Raw genomic sequence first — 21,984 nt, forward strand, 5'->3', positions numbered from 1 at the left:
TGGAATATACTTCCTAAAAATAATGAAGTAGATTTGCATTAACAAAGAAATGGGTCCCTAATATATTTTTAAAGGGAAAAAAATCTAATAATGTTTAACTTGAGGAAAGTCATGCAGGCTTTTCATATTTCTGGATAAATATTTATTATTACATTTTACTTTATTAATTGAAAAAAGCAGCATGATTAGAAGAAAACAAAATGTTATCAGTGGTCATCTCTACAGAGTGATAATAACAGGTGCTATTTTCCTTATAAAATTTTTTATGATGAGGTGTATTATTTTTATGATTACTACTGCTACATGCTGATTCCTTCCTACACTCTAGTTAGTGTCTAGGTGAATTAATATGCTAATGGTCACAACTCTACAGGTAGCTATCATCACCTCCATTTTACATATGTGAAAGAAGCTAAGAAAGTGACTGTAAAGCCTATTGTGCACTATGTTGCTAATCTCCTCAACCCTAAGTCATTGTAAATTTGTGACCAAGGGGCATAATGCAAGAAAAGTCTGATTTGCCATTTCAGGGATCTGAGGTATTCCAAAATTACAGAGCAGAAATTTGGGTCCTAACCCAGAAAATATAGTAAATATAGTAAATATTCTTGAAAAAAACTTCCCACACACATTCATGTATTTAGAGACCTAAATTTTACATTTGAGGCTATATGCTTTTTAGCACTGAGAACTAAGCTCTGATGACATTGCGAGTGACTTCTTTCATAAAACAGGAATACATTTTATATTTGAGAAGGCACAAACCAGTTACCTTAAATTTCAAACAAATTATGTTAATTTCCAAATGTCAGTTTCACAATGCATGAAGGATTCATCTCATATTTGATAAATAGAAGGCATTATCTAACTTTTGGAAGTTAACCAGGAAAAAAGAAAACTACCTTTATAAATGTGTCTTGAAACATAATAAATAAACAGATAACATCATCTTCTAATAATATCACATCTTTTGAAAGGTGGAAGGTTTATTAGAATACTAGTAATTCTGATGGTTTTGTATTTTCAATTAATGGAGTAGTAAAACTGGAAGGGAACCTTAGGTTTACCTAGTACAACCCCCATATCATACAGAGGAGGCTCAGAAAAAGGAAGTAATTTCTGTAAGGTCTCATATATAGCAAAGAGGAAGAGAAAGGGACTTATGCAGTTTTTTAAAATCCAAATCCAGAATCTTGACTTTCGAAAGGTATTATCCAATAATTTACTGGGCTACTTACGGTACTTTGGAATCCTGTTTTCTTCTGTGCTAATATGGTGCCTTTTTGACCCAACACTTTCAGAAAGTAGCAAACTAATCTCTATTATATTATCGGTACTCACAGATTACTATAAAGTTTCCCAAGACCTTTTATTCCCCATCACTGGCTTTCACATGAAACCTCACTTGGAACCCCAAATTAGAAAGAATTATAAAAAGCCAAGACACTCCAGTGAAAACTGTGCAAGGGTCCTGCTTTGACTCATTGCTTTGTCCCTGAATATCCTTCCATGGTATTTACGTCACTCACGCACGCACACACAAACTGCAAGCCCAAATTTTTATTAGAATCACATGATATAAAATTAGCTTAATGACATAAAATTACCTTAAGTTTCTAAATGTTTATTTTCAAAATCTGTATAGTTATCTTGTCATGGACCAATGACAAACAGCTCACAGATCACACTTTGGGTATTAATGCTCTATAGCAAACCAAACCTCACTAGATGTTGCTGATCAAATCAAAATACTTGAAATATAAAGGAAAAATTTAGAAACTTACTTCTTGTCGAAAAATGTTGAATTTTCTTTCCTCTTGGTGAATCCATTGGGTAGAAGTTTTAAGTTAATACCTTGCTTTCGGGCACGATTTTTCATAAAGTACATCTAATAACCAAAACAAAGACAAATTAATTTTAAATTGCCTTAAATTTCAAAAGCAAATAAAAAAAGGTTCTAAAAGGCACCATATTAGTAAAAATTTACTAAATACTTATATTTCAAAAATTGTGCTAAGGAGCCATATCACTTAATCCTCACAATACCATGAGACAGGTAATATTATTATCCCATTTTAGCAATGAGATTAATGAGATGTCAACACTGTAAGAGGTAGAACTTGTATTCAAACCCAGATCTGTATAATTCCAGAGCCTGGGCTTTTAACAATACGCTCTGCAAGCCAAAAGAACAATTTCATGGGGATTTAAAAAAATACAGGGCATCTGGCAATCAAAGGGGTTACACCTCCTCAAATGAAACTGAGTTACAGAAAAACACACCCTCAGGATAAAGGTGACCAGAAATAAACCCTACCCCCAAAACATGCTAGGAAATTTGTACTGGTCTAATGGGAAAAAACAGGGGGGGAAAAAAAAAGAAAAAAAAAATCCATTAGAAGTTGTGGTCATGGGCCAACCCTTGCTCAGATTTGAAATGATTTGCCTTGCTTGTGTGGTCAAGGAAATCCTAAACCTTCAATGTAGTTTCAGATAGGCCCAGATTTTCAATGTTTCCAGGTACCTGGTAGAATAAAAGGCCTGTCTGTCTTACCCTCAAAAAATTCTCACAAATAATGTTTTAAGGAAAAAAAAAAAGTACTCGTTAAAAAATAAACAACCATAAAACAAGGCTCAGTGAGCAGGAACCAAGAGATAAAAAGCAGTAGCTGAGAGAGTTCCCCATTATTTAGAAACTTAAAAGAAGCATACATAGATTGTAGAACAGCTCTGCAAAATTCAAAGAAATAAAGAAAGCTTGGAAATACTTGTAGTTAAAAAAAAAAAAACTATAAAAAGTGCCTAAGGAGATTTTTTAAAACACCAAATAAAACTGGATAATTTCTAGAATGCAATACAGAGAAAAAAAGATGAAGAAAATCAGGAGACAGGTAAGATAGGTAAGATGTAGGGAGAAGGCGCCTAAACTACTTTAAAGTAGTTTTAGGAAAAGAAAAAAAAAATAAGGCAGAGGTATTATTTTAACAGAAATAGGCTGATAGTTTCCCAGAACTGATTGCCAAGTGACAGTTGTCAAGTAAGATGAATAAAAATAAATCTGCATTTTCACATTATAGTAAAAAAGCAGAACACCAAAGATAGAAAGAATGCAGCCAGAGGGAAAAAATTTTTTAAGGCAGTTAAAAATGACAGATGACTTTACAACAATAACAATGGAAGCTATAGACAATGCAAAAATAATTTTGAACCCAGAATTCTACAAAGAAAAAATCATTTAAGAATGAAGATGAAATAAATAAAAATTCAAACAAAAACTATTAGACTAATTTCAGAGTTGGCAACTAACAAACCCTCTCTAAAAGATATTCTAAAAGATGTGTATGAGGTAGAAAGTGGACTCTTGATCGGTCTAAGATGATGACTAAAAGAATAAAGAGTAAAGAAAGCAAGAAATATGAAGATAAACAAAAATAAACGTTGACTGGATAAAACAGCAATTATTGTATGAAAATTTTTAAAAAGAATTTAAAATACCTGAAAACAATAAGAAAAATTAGTACAGGGTAAAACAGAATTTAAGTGTTCTAAAGTAACTGTTGGCGAGATGGTGCCAAATCCTGTCTGTTGCCTATTTTTACAAATAATTTTCTTTGGGAATACAGCCCTATCAATTTGGCTATGTACTGTTTATGACTGCTTTCCTGCCACAATGACAGAATTGAGTAGTTGTAATAGATACCGTATAGCTTAGAAAAAATATTTACTGTCTGATCCTTTTATACAAAATGTTTGTCAAATTGGGTTCTAAAGTCCTTGCATTATCTAGATAGGATTAAGATACTGATTAACTTTAGGTACTGGTAAATCAAGTATTCATGTTGTAATGTCTTAACCAAGGAAAGGATAAAGGGTATGTAACTTTTAAACTGATAGAGAGAAAAATCTTAACTAAAAAAAAGCTCAATTCAGAAGACGAGAAGAAAAAAAAAATGGGACAAACATAACAAATAAGATGATTAAATGACACATTTTAAGTCATATATATATGTAATTTTATTAAAATATAAATGAACTTAATGATTGAGTTAAGTTACAGTGTCGGACTAGAAAAAACTGGAACCCAACTTAGGGTACTTAGAAAAAACATAACTATAACATAAGATACAGAAAGGCCTACAGTAAAAGGAGAAAAAAAATACTCTAAGCAGATACCAACCAAAGGCCTGATAGCTTTATTAATTTTAGACAAAGTACACAAAAAGCTTGACAAAGAAGATCATCTCATAATGCCATAAGTCAAATGCACCAAGAAGAAATATTTCCTGAGGTATGCATCTAATAATTTAGCCTTCAAGTACATAAAGCAAAACAAACTGAACCTGAGGAGAAACAAACAAATCCTTTCGATTTTTATCTACTGGGAAATGTTAAACTCTCTCTCTCTTTGCGACTGATAGAAATGTAAAGGAGAATAACATGAAGAACTTTATGTCAATAAATTTGAAAATTTAGGTCAAAAGGAAAAAACTCTTAGAAAAATGTAATCTACTAACAATGACTCAAGAAAACACAGAAAACCTGACCAGTCCCATAAATAATAAAGGACGTACTTCATTGGCTCAAACTCTAAACCAATGCTGGTTCATTAATAAATTTTACCAAGTTCCCAAGGAAGAAATAATGCCAATAATAAATTTCAATAATCCAATGCATCCAAGAACGAAATGGAAACATTCCTAAATAATTTTGTGAAACTAGAATCACACTGATACAGAAACCTGAGATACTAAAAAGAAAACTTAGAGGTCAATCTCACTCATAAAGAGAAATACAAAATGAATGAATGAATAATGTGTACACACATATATAAGACAACCAAATTCAAAGTATAAAATGCATGCTTTGTTATAATAATACACCATATAAGTTTAGCTTAAAATAGAAAATCAAAGTATTATTATTCATATTAGATTATAGATTAAAAAACAAAAATAATCAAATATAGAAACAGCATTCTGATAAAATATAACAAGCATTCATAATAAAATATGTTAGCAAAGTAGAAATAGAACTTCCTTAATCTAGATAACACATTATATCTACAAAAAATTTAAGAGCAAATATCATGGTGAAATCTTGAAAGTTTTTCCTTAATGATCAGGAGTTACAAAATAAATATGTACAGAAGAATCTCAGAAGGTTCTTCTTACAGGGCTGGCCCTTGGCTGGTGTCTGGGAATTTGGCAAATGGTTCCCTACACTGACATAAAACTTTTCCTAAAATGATGAGAGTGGTTCACTGTACCTAAATTGTTTGTATAAAGAACGTGGCTTTATCTGATTTCCTTCTGGGAGTCTAGGATTTGGCACATGCTAGGCCGAGGATGCTTCTACGAACAGCTCCCAATAAAAACCTTGGGCAGTGGCTAATGGGCTTCCTTGGTAGACAATACTTAACACGTTATCACAACTTACTGCTAAAGGAATTAACTATGTACTGTTTGACTCTGATGGAAGAGGACTATCGGAAGTCTACAGCTGAATTCCTCCAGACTTTACCCTCATGCTTTTGCTTTTTGCTAATCTGCCATGAGTATAACTCTATGTTGAGTCCTGTGGATCCTTTTAGCAAAATCATCAAACCTAGGGGTGGACTTAGGATTTATATAATATTAATATTATAATATTAATATATACTATCAATCAGTAGTATTTCGGCATTGAATTGGAAGTCCTAACTATTCCAATAATGGGGGAGGAGATTAAAAGCACAATAGAAACAAATTGTGATTGTTTACAGAAAAAATCTAAAGACTCTATAGATAAGGTACTGGGATAGATTTTCATATGGTTGTTCCCTATAAAATAAACAAACAAAAAAAACCCTCATTCCTAAATACCAGCAAAAAGACAATAAATAATTTAAAAAAAAATGCTGTTTAAAAAAAAAAAAAAAAGAAATAAAGTGTCCAAAAATAAATCTAAAAATATGAATGACCTTCACTGAAAAAATTATAGAGATATTAAAGAAGCCCCAAATAAATGCAGAGATACAACACAACCAAAGATTTAAAGATTCAATGCTATAAAGAAGCCCAATCACTTAAGTTATTCTATATAATAAATGCAACCCAATCGAAACTCCCAGGTGGGGAGAGAATGGACTGATTCTTCCTATTTGTATAAAATTACACTCTATTATACTCTAGGAAATAGCGTATAGGCAAATTCTAGAAAATGAACAAAGTAGGAGGGCTTACTCTATCAGATAGCAAATTTCAGTAAAAAAATTACAAGAATTCATAAAGTGTAGTATTGGTGTAGACAGACAAGTAGACCATCAGAACAGAACAGAGGCCAGAAACTGAGCCAAGCACATATGGATGCTTGATTATATGACAAAGGTGGTCCTGTAGAGCAATGGCGAAAAGATGAACTTTTCAATAAATGGTGCTGGGAAAAGTAGATTATCCATGTAGAAAATTAAATAGGACCTCCACTTCACATGATACACTAAAATTAATTCCAGGTAATTTAGACTAAATGTGAGATGCAACACTATAAAGCTTTTAGAAAATAACTATGGGAGAATAGCTTTATAACTTCAAGGTAGGGAAAGATTCCTTTATAAACACATGAAACTACTAACTATTCAGGAAACATAAAATAAAGTTGACATTAAAATAAGAACAATTTGTTCAGCAAAAGACACCACAGAGTAAAAAACAAGCCACAGAATGGAAGAAGATATTTATTACATGTAGAACTATCAACTGGTGTTCAAAAAATTAAAAAAATTCCTACAAACCAGTAAGAGAAATTTCACCAGTGGAAAGATAAGCAAAAGATGTGAATAGGTATTCCACCTAAGAGAAAATTCAAATAGCCAATAAAATATTTGAAAGGTGCTTAATCTCATTAGGAATCAGAGAATTGCACATTAAAAGCCATAATAAAATTACAGAGCCATCAATTGACAAAAATTTTAAAACTGTGGACAAATCAAATATTAGATAGGATGTGACAATAGGTTCACTTATACACCATTGGGAGTTGGTATAACCACTTTGGAAAATATATGGAAGCATCTAGTCAAACTGAAAAGATGCACACCCCATAACAAAGCAATTCTACTCCCAGGTGGAATAAACCCTGGAAAAACATGTGCACATGCAAACCACAATTCATAAAAAAATTGTTCATTACAGAAAATCCAAAGCCCATGAAGAATAGACTGGATAAACAAATTGTGGTCCTAAACTAGAAAACTGTTCAGAAAGAAGAATGGATTGGGGAAGGGCATAAAGAGGAAACTTTTGCAGGAAACTTTTGAGAAACTGGTAAATGTTCTAATTTTAGACTTGGGTGGTAGTTACATGGATGTTCACTTTATAAGTATTAATTAAAAGGTTATTTCTTTTATCTTTCTTTAATGTGCATGTCATACTTCACAAGAAAAAATGTTAAGTAATATTTCTTTTAAGTAGAAATTTTATACGTCTAATTAAGCTTGTGAAAAAGAGTTGATGATAATCGTTCTTTCAGATATGTGTAACATCATGTCTGTACCAATACCAATACAATAGGTTTAAAGGGCATTAAAATTTCAACACTAAAACAGTCTCTGAAAATGAACATAATTCCATGACATGACCTAATAACAATGTTAAAAAATTTCTGGAATAATAGCAATTGCGAAATATTTCAAATATGTAAGCTTTAATTTTGAAGTGTTCGACTAATGAAAAAAGGATGAGTATGAAAATTAAGTGTACTGAAATAGCAAGTTCTGTTAGCTCTTCCTTCAAAACCAGAATCTAATTACTTCTTAATAATTCCAATGGCATTATCTAAGCCACCATCATGTTTCATCTGAACCACAGCAATAACTTTGTAACTAGTCTCCATGCTTCCAATCTTCCACTTAGTCTATTTTCCTGATGGCAGCAAGAGTGATCTTTCAAAAAGGAAAACACGCTCAAAACCCTCCCATGGATTACATTTTCATTCAGAATAACTTAAGAGCCTTCACCAGTTTCTCTCACCTCATATTCGACATTCTCCTCACTCAACTATGCTTTAGTCACCTTGCCCCTTTTAATTCTTGAAACACACCAACCTAGTTTCTGACTCAGAGTCTTCGTTTATATCTCTATGTGGTATAGTCTTCTTCCAAATGTTCACATGACTGCCTCTTTCTCATCATTCAGATGGCTGCTTAAATATCATCTCTCAAAGAAGAATCTTCTGACCACTGTTTCAAAAATGATACCCTCACAACCTCCACCTAACAAACACCATTCTCATTTTCTTTAATCTCCTGTGCTTTCTTTATTTTCCACATGTGCCCAACTCTATCTGAAATTATACGTGTTCCGCTCATCTCCTGTCTCTCATCTCACAAGCTCCAAGAGGGCAAAGACTTTGTTTTGCTCACTGCCATATCCCTAGTGACTGCTATATTCCTAGCCCCAGACCACAGTAGCCAGTTAACACATTTGTTGAGTAAAAACGAGTCTAATTAATTAGAAAAAATTCTAACTGGAAGGGCTTAGAGGAAATACTTACATGTTTATTGCTTAATGGTCTTTTCAATAAAGTATCTCTGGAAATATGGTCTGCTGTTCTTGCAACGTCTTCCAAAAATCGATAATCTAAAAATTTAGAAATAGAAAAATAAACAAATGGCATATGCCAATGGCCAGGAAGCATCAATCTACTATGCATAAGATGGCTTACCACTTAAGAGATTCATTTCAGTAAACTGTTGTACTGAAACATATGCAGTTTTATCTCGAACTCCATTACATGTCAGCTCTGCTTTGTGTTTCTTTACACAGGGCAAGCTGAAGAGACAAAGAGGAAGTTCTTTTATACTTTGAGGTAACAACAGTACAGGTAGACAGAGGTAATAAGGTAGGAAATTATATACATACACATACATATACACACACACACACACACACACACACACACACACACATACCTGCAGGAATATCGCATACAACGGGGACATCGGTACTTTGCTTCTTCTGTACCACAAGTTTCACACCTAAAAAGCCCACATGAAACTTAATAAATGATCCAATATTAATTCTACTTGTTTATAAATTTGAGTCAATTACTCATCACAATTAAATTAGATGTAGTCATAGTGAATACGGTATACACAAGGAACTCTGATAAAACACTTGATAGTTGTAAAACATTGTTAGAAAATTTTCTTCTAGGAAACCGTCTTCAAATAAGAACATTTAAAATGTTGTTAGTGATTTGTAATAAAAAAAATGTATTAAATTTAAAAAAAATCGTGTCTCCTTTCACTGTGTTTTCTTCTATAATCAGAGAATAAGATTATTCAGTATTTTAACTTGAAATTCCTGGCAATTAATGATTATGTGAGTGTGTACATATACCCAGAAGTCCAATCTATGAGCTATATTTAGCTATCTTAAAGGAACACACACCAACAGAAGAATGTAAGACCCAGTTGAATTTAGAGAATAGCAGTTACATCTTTTTTTAAAACCCCAGACCCAACCTAGATAATAATCTAGAACTGCTATTATCATTATCTGTCTTCAACTGCTCTTCTAGGATCTTGGGATACTGACAACCACACTATTATTTTGCCTATTGTGTTCTAGATAGTTAGTCCCAAGCATCTGACCACCCTTTGATTTTCTGTGCTGTCACTATTGGGAAATTAAATCAAAAGTAATACATATTTATAGTACCCACAGAGAAACCAGACCATTGGGTGAGTTCAAGTGCATCTCTGCTAACTTAATCCAATTTGTCATTGTTAGTTTTATTACTTTTCCTCATCTCTATTCTCTTTCAAACAAATACTGAGTCAAGGGCATATTAAGTCAAACCAGAATCTGGTCCAGAATTTTCACCTCCTAACTTGCCCACTGGACACTAGTAACCTCACATATTTTCAATGAATTTCTTAAAACCCTCCCTTCCCAATTTCCCACTCCCCCACTCCCACCACTCAGACCTCAGGGCCCCAAAGTTGCGTTTATTTTTCATTATTCTACACTTTGTTAGTAGTGTAATTTCCTTCAATCTAGACAACAGAGGACTCCACAGCTTTATTCCCCCAGTGGATTTTTCACTATCCTACCTTGACATGGCCAGTTTACGCTTGGAGCCCACTGGGGAATTCATCTGAGGCTCATCTTTCATTTTCGTATCATCCATCATTTCTTTATTCGGGAAATACTTTTCTTCTTTTACACACACTTCATCTCTTATTTCCTCCGCTTTTATGTTCTGATCAACAAACGTCTCCTCTTGTTTTATCTCCAAGTTATCTTTCTTCTCTTCTTTCACCTCTAGCCAGCCCATCATCTCTTCCTTCACTTTCGCTTTCTCTTCCTTTACTTCTGGTTCTTCCACTTTCTCTTCTTTCACCACCCAACCACGATCCATCTCCTGCTTCACCTCTAATACGACTGGTTTCTCCTCCTTCACCTCAGGCCCATCCTCTACCTCCTGCTTTACCCACCGGCCATTCCGCCTATCTTCTTCCATTTCCGACCAGTCCACAACTTCTTGCTTCACGACCGTTAGAGCCACTCGCACTTCGTCTGCCCTTTGTCCACTTTCTTTTTGTCTATCTCTCATTTTCTCCATTCCTGTCGGTCCATAACCCACCTCTCCACTGCCGGCGTCCTCCGTCCTTGCTACGCCCCCGACTCCCTCCCTCCCCGACTGGAGACTTAGCCGCAACCCCGCAGCTCCAACTTCGAGACCGTCTCTTGACGTTCCTTCTTTCTCAGCAGCAAAATCCATCAGCTCACGACCTTTGGCCTCCGCTGCCACTGTATCCTTCAATGTGGCTGGTCCACATCAACACCTAAGAATTACCGGCCGGATCCCGGACAGAGGGCCACGTGTATGATCGGGAAGTCTCCAGCACTAAATGCCGGCTTAGCGTGTTCCTCCAAATCGCCGTAAAGTAACGCTTTTGCTCCTCGCCACTTCACGACTCGTAGAATTCTTTACGGCTCCGCAGCTCAGAGGCCCACCATGGCCCCGCCTTTGAGGCGGGGCTTCTCCAAACCCCTCCCCTGGGGAGGCCGCCTCCCGCCCCACCCTCTGCGCGCGACCACACTCTGTTAAGAGACTGGAGGGCTCGGGCGAAGAGGGATGCTAAACACTTAGTCTTGGAATGGGAAGGTACACCCTAATCTGTACTAAAGATTAATTCTAATCTTGTACGACAATGGAGGAAACACCTAACATTACTCCTCTCCAAGCTTTCAGACGATGGATGATGTTACAAATCTCTTAGTGTTATTGTGAAGATCCAATCGATTCGTGCATGGAAATAAGCTAGGAAATAAGGTAGGAAAGAAGGCATTCGTTTTTATTCTTTCAGTTCTTTGTCAGTAAGAGCCCACATCAGCCAGTTCCACATTCCCAGCACCCTACAGGATTCTAAGAGAAAATAAATAAATATATATGTGTATGTGTGTATTATAATTTATTCTCCCTATTTAAAGACTGGGCCAAAAGTTCAATTCCCAGGACTAGATTTAAAAAATACACGGAAAAATACAAAAACAAAACAAAACAAAACAAAAAACCTAAAACCACTATTGTATCTGTTTCAATTACTTTTTAAAATTATTATTATTATATACCAAGTATTAGGTGTTCATCTAATCTACACATCGTGTCTGTGAGATATATAGTTTTCTCACTAAGTAAGAAGGCTCCAAAGAAATAGCATCTTAGCTATGGGCTGCTTTGTACTACCCCCTGTTATAATTTGCAGGGCGTTTATCTGTTATCGTTCATTCACATATTGTTCAGGGAATTGGAATTTTGAATAGTTGAGCAGAGTAAGGAAGAGTGGTAATTTTAAAACCTTAGTTGGAGCACCACTGATTAGTAGTGCTGGAAGAAATATTGAAGTTGGAAGAGTTTAGTAAAATCTTATGGGTTGTGAGGAAGAAGCTTCCAGAAGAATCATATAGCTAGTCTCTTGGAGATACTTAGGGGTGCCAGCTACCCATGGAGTCAAAGAGAGTCTGACTGGATTTTCAGGCTAGATTACATGTTTACACTAGGAAAAGAGGCTAGATGACATAATCTGTGTGGCCTTGCTAAAGACAAAATTTGGGAGATAGGAGCAATGAGAGGGAGTATTGATCCTCAAGAGAATAAAAGCATCTAGATTTCCATTTAAGATCACAGAGAAAGTTCTGAAGCTACTGATTGGAAGCATAAAGACTGCACATTTGGAACTTTTGTTATATTTCCCCCATTTGGTCTTCTTATAATCTGTATTGTTTTCCTACAGTCACTGGAAAGGACAATTATTAAACCAGTAAGGATCCTTGACAGCATCACAGCTAATTACTTACCTAAGTTAAATAAGCAACACCGTGGAACTGAAGTTTTAATGGGAACATCAGAGATTATGGTGGTATCACTGAATGGCAGTTTTGAAGGAAAAATGAGGCTTGAGTAGTCTTAGAGGAGGGAACTCTGGGTTATTGGAGTTTAGAACCAGAGTATTGGCTATAAGAGCAGAGACAGGGCAGGGGCAGAGAAAGGGAAGTTACATAGGGCTGTCACTGAATTCATATCCAGTTTCTCAAGCTCTTTTTCTTCCCTTTTCCACTTCAGTGGAGTAGAGGTAAAAGCCCAGATCCTTCAGTATGGGATTGAAACATCTAGCTGCACCCTATCCTCTCTGTCTCCTGTTCCTGCACTGGGCATCATGGTGCAGCTCTCCTAACTATTTTGAGACCCGATCCTTTGCCAAAATCATAATTGAGTTCAGTTTAACAGTTAGAAATCTAGGAATGCTTTCTAGGAAAGTATATTAGCTGAGACCGAAATACAATGAGCAAGTATATATTAAGAATGGTTAAAACCATTCTGGTGGCTCAGCAGGCACTGTGTATAGTCAACTGTTTGGTTGACTATAGAGTGAGGATTAGAAGATCTTTCCTGACCCCTTAAAGGACAGATAAGAAGACAAAAACCAAAAGAAATAGAAAGATTTGCCCAAGATTACGTGGGTATTATTGGCAGTATTGAAACGGAAAATTAGTGTTCTGGTCAAAGCCCTTTGTTTGCACTTGAGCCAGCTTAAGATGAAGGCCAGGAAGTGGAAGTGCAGCTGTGTCCACACAAGAGGCAGGAACAAGTAACCAGAAAGCGTGACAGTCTGAATTTTATTTTGTATGGGTATGTTTTATGATGTGTTGCAGTTTTGGTTATTCAGAAATAGATGCCAATAGGAGTTCCTTGGAATCAATTCCTGTAAAAGGAAGGGGAAGAAAGCAGGATTGGCTAGAGAGGATTTAAATTGTGATGCAGGTCTCACAGAGCGTTGGACAACCTGATGATTAGCTCTGAAGAAGGCATTTTCCTTTAGAATGTCCCACATCAGGCAGAACTGCCTCTGACTTTATATCTGGCCTCACTCGGTCACCTGATTCAGGCTGCCCCAGAAAGGGTCTTGGGAAAGAGGCCTCTCAGAAGCTATAGCTGACAGCTGGAGGCTGCTGACGGCACTCCTCGTGGCTGGGTAGCAAGTCCTTCTTTGAAGGGGATCTGGGTAACACATCTCCATGGCTACCACAGTGTAAATATATGTTTGCCTCTATGACCACATGGCCTCTCGTCACTGAATCGGCTTCATTCTTCTTTTTTTGAAGGCCAGTTTTCTCTCTTCTCCAAGTACCTAGTTAAAAAATACAGCCGCTCCACAACTCCCAGATGTCAATGCATATAGTCATGGACTCACTATTGTCCTATTCCAAATGTTTGGGGGAAAAAAATCTGATTGGATCAGCAAAGTAAGGGAGATAGGATTGCTTAGTGTAAACACAGTTGCAAAATTATTGGAGAATGGCATTTTGCTCTGGTAAATGTTCTCTTACATCAACGGAAAAAGCACTGAGTTTAAATCTCCTTTGCCACTAGCTGAGTGACCACACTGAGTCTCAGTTAATTTCTTCATCTGTAAAATAGAGACAGCTATACCTATTTCACAGGGCTATTTTGAAAATTAAGGGAGAAAATGTATGTGCAAGAGCTGTAAACATTAAACTATTCTACAAATGTAAGTATAATTTCCTTATTCTACCAGTAATTTTGAAAATCATGCTGGTAATAGCTCAGTGTTTTCTCTTTCAGATCGCGAAAGACAAAATTGAGATATTCACATTCCCCAGTTCTTGGTGCATGCTTGTCATGTGTGACAACCCTCTGCTTAATATTTTTGCTGTTTGTATATTTTTACCTAGCCCAAGGTCCTCAAAATTTTCTTCTGTATTTTGTAGAAGTTTTATAGTTTTAGCTCTAACATTTAGATTTATGAATATACTGCCACAAAGTAATGGTTTGAATACTTTTTTGCATATAGATATTTTATTGTCCGAGCACCATTTGTTGAAAAGACTATCCTTCCTCCTTGAATTGCCTTAACATCTTATCGAAAATTAAGTGACCACAAATATAGAGATTTATATCTGGACTTCCTATTTTGTTCAATTGACCTATATGTCTATCTTTACACCAATACCATATTGGTTACCATAACATAATTGAATTACCGTAACATAATAGTAAATTTTCAAACTGGGTAATTACATCCTCCTACTTTGCTCTTCTTTTTCAAAAGTGGGTTGGCTACTCTAAATCCTTTGCATATTCATATAAATTTTAAGATCAGTTTATCAGTTTCTACAAAAGAGTGTGCTGGGATTTTGACAGGGATTGTGTGAAATACATAGATTTGGAGATAATTGGCATCTTAACAATAGTGTGTCTTAAACCAATGAAAATGGAATGCCACGCATTTATTTAGATTGTCTTTAATTTCATTTAACAATGCTTTGTAGTTTGCAGTGTACGAGTTTTTGCATGTCTTTTATAGAAGTATCCGTATTTTATCTTTTTTGATGTGATTTTGAAAGGAATTATTTAATTTCACTTTTGGATTTTTTCATTGCTACCATATAGAAATACAATTGATATTTGTATATTGACTTTGAATCCTGAAGCCTTACTAAATTTATTTATTTTAATATACACGTACAGATGTGTATATTTATATTCAATTAGTTATTATTTTGTTTAGGAGTTTTCATATATACTTATGAGGATATTTTTCTATAACTCTTTTCTTCTAATGTCATCAGATTTGTTATCAAGATTCTCTCCATATCCTTTAATTTTATGTTTCCCATCTCTTTATTGCTTTCAGATACTTTCTGGGAGAATTCCCTAATTCCTGCCTTACTGATTTGTTATTTGATGGTATCCCATCTGTTAGTCAACCCATCTACTAAATTTATTTTAGTTACTATATTTTTCATAACCAGCATCTCCAGCTTATTATTGCTTCATAATATTCTTCCTTATGTCTTTGGAAGTATTTCTTTTACTCATTTAAAATTTCTTATCTATGGCCATGCCTTTCTGAACAAGCCTGATCCCATCTGATCTCGGAAGCTAAGCAGGGTCAGGCCTGGTTAGTACTTGGGTGGGAGACCACCTAGGAAGACAGGTGCTGTAGGCATTTAAAAAAATAAAATAATAAAATAAAATTTCTCGCTTTTTTTTGTTCATTAATTCTGCTCCTCTAGTACAAATATTCTAGTTTTCTAAAAAATTTACTTTATAGGATTATACGGCTCAGATACTATAATATCTCCTCCTGTGATCTCACATTTTCTTAGCAATATCAACTTCAGCTGTAATTCATACTTGAAAGGGAGGATTAAAAGCATGAGCGCTTTTTTGGGGGATGGAGGCTGGTGGGTAAGGAAGAGAGTGGATGAACCTTGGTATTACAATCTGGGCTCTACCAGTTCCAAACCACCCTTCCATGATTAGAACATGCCCCTCAGGTTACCCCTGCATTTGTCATCCATTTTCCAAGAGCTACTGTCTGCTCTGGTATCACCTAGACCTCAGGATGGAGGAAAGAGAAGATAAGAACTGTTCTAAGCCAACTTGTATGCATACTTATCATTTTTATTGATGTTACTCTTCCTCCTTGGGCAGGTGCTGGGCTTCCCTGCTGTTCTTATGCCCACTGTGAGTTGGGATGGGCTGCGATACACCCAGGGTCATATGGGTAGAAAAGGCATAATCAGAGATGTTATCCCTTCATTTTATCCCTTACCTCCATCATGTCCATCTGTGACAACAGGCTTCCCTTTCCCGACCACAACTCCCTTTCATTTTCCTATAGGTTTCTTAGTTTCTGGGTTAGGCTCCCAGATCAGTCACCACCTTCTCATTTACATAACATCTTCAAGATGAGACTTGGGGACTCCAGGAGGTAATAGTGTTAGTTTGCTATCTTTTCAGGAACCAGATTCTCCAGATTAAACTGTTAGAAAAAGTGATGGTAATAAATTTTGGAAATGATTTGAAAGGTGTCCCAAATATCCTCCCTACTAAGCTTCCCATGACATTGCTCATATATTCCCAGGATGTAAGAAGTTTCATTATATTCACAAAGGTTTTATTATATGCACAATTTTGAGGCAAGGCAGTAATTTTCATATGCTTGCCCATAAACTGTTGCATCAGCATTGCCTGGTGTACTCGATCAAAACAGATTTCTGGGCCTCTCCTTAGAGGTATTTAATCAAAATGGAGAGAGCTGCTGGGAAATATTTTTAATAAGTGTCTTTGTTTATACTTCTGATGACTACTGTAGTCAGGTTTGGGAACCCCTGAGTGAAGGCATTACAACTGCACTATCCAATATGGTAGCCACTAGCCATAGTGACTATTGAACACTTGAAATTGGTTATCCAAATTGGGACGTGCTATACATGTAAAATATACACTGGATTTCAATCACTTAGGACAAAAAAAGTATTCTCATTAATAATATTTTTTATTTTGATCACATGTTGAAGTGATAGTATTTTGGATATATTAGTTATGTATAATGCATTAATAAAATTAATTTCATTTTTTTAACTTTTTAAAATGCAGCTATTAAAAAATTTAAAATTATGTCTGTGGCTCATGTTATACTTCTATTGGACAGTGCTATACTAGAGGATGTTAATATTCAAATTCCAATTAGATGGGGTTAACATAATATAAATACTCAAGAATTAGAACCCTAATTTTAAACTATATTACCAAACTATAGTAATCAAAACAGTATGGTACTGGCACAAAACCAGACACATAGAATAATGGAACAGAATAGAAAGCCCAGAAATAATTAATCTATGACAAGGGAAGCAAGAATGAGGAAATGAGAATGTTTTTAATAAATGGTGTTGAGAAAACTGAATAGATACAGGCAAAAATGTGAATCTGGACCACTTTCTTACAACATATACAAAAATAAACTCAAAAAAGATTAAAGACTTAAATGTAAGATCTGAAACCATAAATCTCCTAGAAGAAAGCAAAGGCAGTAAACTCTTAGATATAGTCTGAGTAATATATATATTTTTGTATATGTCTTCCAGGCAAGGGCAATAAAAGAAAAAAAATAAACAAACTTGACTACATCAAACTAAAAAGCTTTTGTCCAGAGAAGGAAACCATCAACAAACTGAAAAGACAACTTACTGAACAGGAGAAGATATTTGTAAATGACATATCCAATAAGGTGTTAATATCCAAGTGTATAAAGAACTCATACAATTCAGCATTAAAAATAAAATGAAACCCAAACAATCCTATTTAAGAATGGGCGGAAGACCTGAATAGACATTTTTCCAAGGAAAGATGAGTAACAGATATATGAAAAGATGTTTAACATCACCAATATCAAGAAATGCAAATTAAAACCACAATGAGACATCACCTCATACCTATTAGAATGACTATTATCAAAATGTCAACAAATAAGTAAGTGTTAGGGAGGGACATGGGGGGATGGGTGAAAAGGATGAAGGGGAATAATAGGTACAAATTTCCAGTTATAAAATAAATAAGTTACTGGGATGTAATGTAGAGCACAGGGAATAGAGTCAACACTGTAATCATTTGTGTGGTGATAGATGGTTACTAGACCTATCATGGTGATCACATTGTAGGGTATATAAATGTAGAAAGAAGCATTATGTTGTACACTTGAAACTAATATATTACATGCAAAGAGTGCTTTAATAAAAAAATTAGTTAATTGTGTTAGTTCACTTAATTTGTTAATTCAGTCAACAAATATTTGTCTCTTCAGTCTTTAAATTGCAGCCTGAGCACCTTTGCAAATTACAAGTCTGATAATGTCAGTCAACTTCTTATATCCTTTTGATACCTAATTTTTGTTCTGAGAATAAAGAACTAAATCTTTACTATGGCCTTTCAAAGATCCTTATATTCTGGCCCATTATCTTCTCTTCAGCCTCATCTCTAATTACTCATCCTTCGGATGACAAGTAAACAGTACTTCCCTAAAGAAGTGATCCTTAGCCAGTCTCCCTCCTCCATGCTCCAGCCTAGATCAGAGGATTGTGCGTATGTGTGTGTTTCTTTCAGAGCACTTATTTCTACTTATAATTATATATTTGTGAGTATTATCACTTGAATAACATCAGTTTCTCTCCCAGATAGTAAACTCATGGAGAAAAGGGACCTTGGCTTTTTCGTTCAATTTGAATGATCAACTCAAGAGCACAGTGTCTAGTGCACAATACATAATAAAATATGAAGATGTGACTGACTCGTGCATGTATTTGCATCATGCATCAAGCTATTTCATGATTATAAACATCAAAATCTAGGATGTGGTTCCATAGTGTAGTGGTTAGCACGTCTGCTTTACACACAGAAAGTCCTGGATTTGCACCCCCGTGGAATCACAGTCTGTGCTCTATGGCCATGTCCCCTGGGAGCTAAGCAGGGTTGGGCCTGGTTAGTACTTGGATGGGAGACCACCTAGGAAGACCAAGTGCTGTAGGCATAAAACAAACAAACAAACAACAACAAACATTGAAATATACACTCTGCCTTCAGAAAGGTCACAGTTTAATCAAAGGAGACAAAAATATGAAGAGCAATAATACATTGAAGTAAGTGCAGAATAGAGAATGTGACTTAAAGAAGTAACATGCATTCCTTTGTGGGAAAAGTTAGGAAAAATTTCCTGAGAAGCTAATTGGAAGAACGAGTGGGAAGAATGAGTGGGAGTTGGCCCTGAGAACAAGGAAGGAGAGCTTTCCAGAGAACTGAAAAAGTATAGTACATTCAGAGAACATCAGATGAGTTAGGTATAACTGGAATGTATTGACTTTAATGAGAAAGGAGGGAGACAAAGTGACAGGTAGTTAGAGGCCAGGTTGCCAGGGCCTTGTAAGCCTTGCAGAGAAGCTTGCATTTTATTTCTTCATTAGATAGGTGATCAGGAGCCAGATTCACTTCCTGAACTTGAGTGCCGAGGCTGGGACACAGAAGCAAGTGGTCAGGAAAGAAACCACATCTTGGTTCTGGTATGATTATTCTTTATCAGGGGAACATGACATATAGTTATTTGGCCGGGCCTATTATTACAACACAAGTAACTGTTTCCAAAGAATGACTGGATCTCTTATTGGCAGAGCATGATTTAGGTCGAACAAAAAAAAGTCATGATTTAGGAGGTTTAGTCACAACTGAAGAGCCTTTTAAGGACCCAACAATTTCTCTAGTAGAGAAATCCAGGACCTAATACAGAGGCATATTATTTGTTGCAGTGAAGTATGTGAAATAGATTTCTAAAAAGATTTCAGAAAAAAATTTCTGAAAAAAATTCTAAAATAATTTATTAGTATCTTTTTAATACCTGAATCCTGAAACCAGCAAGTTTAACCAGCTAGAAGAATTAATTATGAAACCAAACTAAATAAATTCTGATTGTATTAATTTCTCACTTCCAATCATTAAACTAAAACCTTTTTGGTGTCTACTAATTAAGTTTGGTACAAAGCATTTTTAATTTTTTTCATTGTACGAAGACTTGAAAGAAAAATACACAATATTTCTTTGTGATATATTGAATTATGTAGGAAATTTTAGGAAACAAGTAAACAATATTTTAACTAAGTGTTTTATATAGTATCTTCACCTTTGTATTTTGGTAGTTAAAAGGTTTAACCTTTTTTACAAATTCAGAATGTTCAAGTGAGAAAAATTGAATGTAATATTAATAACATTTAAATAAAAAATTTACTTTTTCGTAATTGAAGAAGATCTTTATCCCTTCCTGGAGAATGTTCCTATTATGAAACTAAGTTTCCAGTATTTACTTCAAGAAGTAAGAAGTATTTTTGAATTTCAACTCTAAATTTGTCCTGAACTAGTTACCTAGTAAAATCAAATTGTGTTTAATGGATTGTTACTGAGATCATTTTTGTACTTGTGTGCTGTCCTAAAATTCCATTGCTAGGTACAGCCAAGATGATTGCTCAGATTCCCCATCAGTTGCTCTACTCTAAGAGGTACCGTTTTTCTAATTTGGCTTTCATTTATACCAGAACTCTGTATTCGAGGCACATGGATTGCATAATTGTGTTTCCAGGCTCAGGTGACAACTTCCTTATACCAATATCATAGTCAATTACTAGGTGGGTCATAGTAAAAAAGTTATGCTTTAATAGGGCAAAGCTCTATACATTGAAGACTTAGCTTATTTTATTTATATTTGTTTGTTTGTTTATAGGTGAGGCAAGCCTTGGTTGACCTCAAAGATTGCAAGGACTTTGTCAACTTACAAGCCCTTATTTTTTGGTTTTTTTTTTTTTTTTTTTTTCACACGTACAGCACCTGGTCTTCCTAGGTAGTCTCCCATCCAAGTACTAACCAGGCCTGACCCTGGTTAGCTTCCAAGACAAGATAGGATCAGGCTTGTTCATGGTGGCATGGCCATAGACAAACTTACACTTATTTTTAACACTATAAAAAACTGCTAGTCTTGTGTGGGAGGGCCAAACTCATACTTCTGGGCCAGAAAACGAGATCTGCCAAAGTGCCTGTTGCTCAACAACATGTTCCTACTGCTCAGGTCGTTTCTGTGCTATAGCAGCATTCTTTCTTTGTTTATTGTGAAGTCATCAAACAAGCAAACAAAAACTTTTGGCTTCCTATAGAAAAAACTACATTTATTTTTCATTCTAGGTAAAGAGCAGGTTTTGCAAAGCCTGAAGTCCATACAATATAGAGTCATCTTTGTGAAAAAGACCTAAAAACTAATGTACTTTTGCAAACTTTACAAATGAATGCCCATATTAAGACATTTTGAAGGCCATTACAGAACTCTAAAACTTAAAATTATTAGCTTCACAGTAACTCTGCCCCTATAGAAAGTATATTTTATGTAAACTTTTTTTAAAAAGGATATACAAATCATATTTATTTATTTATTTATTTAAATTTTTTAAATTCAAGAAATGACTTAAATTTTTTTTTCCCTCATCTACTTCCCCCCTCCCCATCAGCCTCTGGTAATCACTATATTTTAGGTAAACTTGATAGAATTTAAAATTAACTTGCTGTATCTTTAGTTTAATGTGCTAAATTATTTCACCAATAGGAAAATATTTTTATGGTATAATTTGTGAATTTAGAGATTTTACTTTTGACTTATGGTTACCTATCTCTATGTATATAAGTGTTTTGTTTTGGATATTCATGCTACTACTGTATGAGAATATACCAAGAAATTATAGGTGAAATTGTTGCATTGTGATGATAGAGAGCCTTTTAGACCTGAACTGAACAAACCTCAAGTAGGATAAATATAAAGTAAATACCTAGGTATTTAATAGATAAATTGGTGAAAGCCAAAGAAAAAGTGATCTTGAATGAAGCAAGAGAAAGATGACTTATTACATATGGGGAATAACAATGTGAATGGTGGCTAACTTTTCATCACAAACAATAGAGGCTAGAGACATTAGGTTGCCATATCCAAACTGCTGAAAAAAAATGGAACCAAGAATTCTATATCTAGAGAAAATACCTTTCAAAAGTAAAGGAGAAATAAAAACAAAAATCAAAATTAATCATCAGCAAACCTACAAGAATTAG

General features: G+C 35.0%; 1 protein-coding gene and 1 pseudogene across 5 annotated transcripts in view; one reads left to right on the plus strand and one right to left on the minus strand.

Annotated features, from left to right (window-relative positions):
- Positions 1 to 10,936, minus strand: part of ZNHIT6 (zinc finger HIT-type containing 6) — a 55,343-nt gene extending 44,407 nt beyond the window's left edge. For 3 of the 5 annotated variants that reach the window (XM_016128075.2, XM_016128072.2, XM_016128076.2), the window contains exons 1-5: positions 10,094 to 10,935; positions 8,948 to 9,013; positions 8,701 to 8,807; positions 8,530 to 8,615; positions 1,785 to 1,888 (exon numbers count right to left, since the gene is read on the minus strand). In XM_016128075.2, coding sequence (XP_015983561.2) covers positions 1,785 to 1,888; positions 8,530 to 8,615; positions 8,701 to 8,807; positions 8,948 to 9,013; positions 10,094 to 10,764 — 1,034 coding nt within the window. In that variant the 5' untranslated portion in view covers positions 10,765 to 10,935. Of the gene's footprint in view, positions 1 to 1,784; positions 1,889 to 8,529; positions 8,616 to 8,700; positions 8,808 to 8,947; positions 9,014 to 10,093 lie in introns of all 5 variants that reach the window. The other 2 variants (XR_001594833.2, XM_036235875.1) reach the window with 1 other exon arrangement.
- Positions 10,937 to 15,399: 4,463 nt separating this feature from the next.
- LOC118606762 lies at positions 15,400 to 15,517 on the plus strand (annotated as a pseudogene).
- The last annotated feature ends 6,467 nt before the right edge of the window (positions 15,518 to 21,984 follow it).

This window comes from Rousettus aegyptiacus, unplaced genomic scaffold, assembly GCF_014176215.1.
Source record: "Rousettus aegyptiacus isolate mRouAeg1 unplaced genomic scaffold, mRouAeg1.p scaffold_m13_p_1, whole genome shotgun sequence".
NCBI lineage: Eukaryota > Metazoa > Chordata > Mammalia > Chiroptera > Pteropodidae > Rousettus > Rousettus aegyptiacus.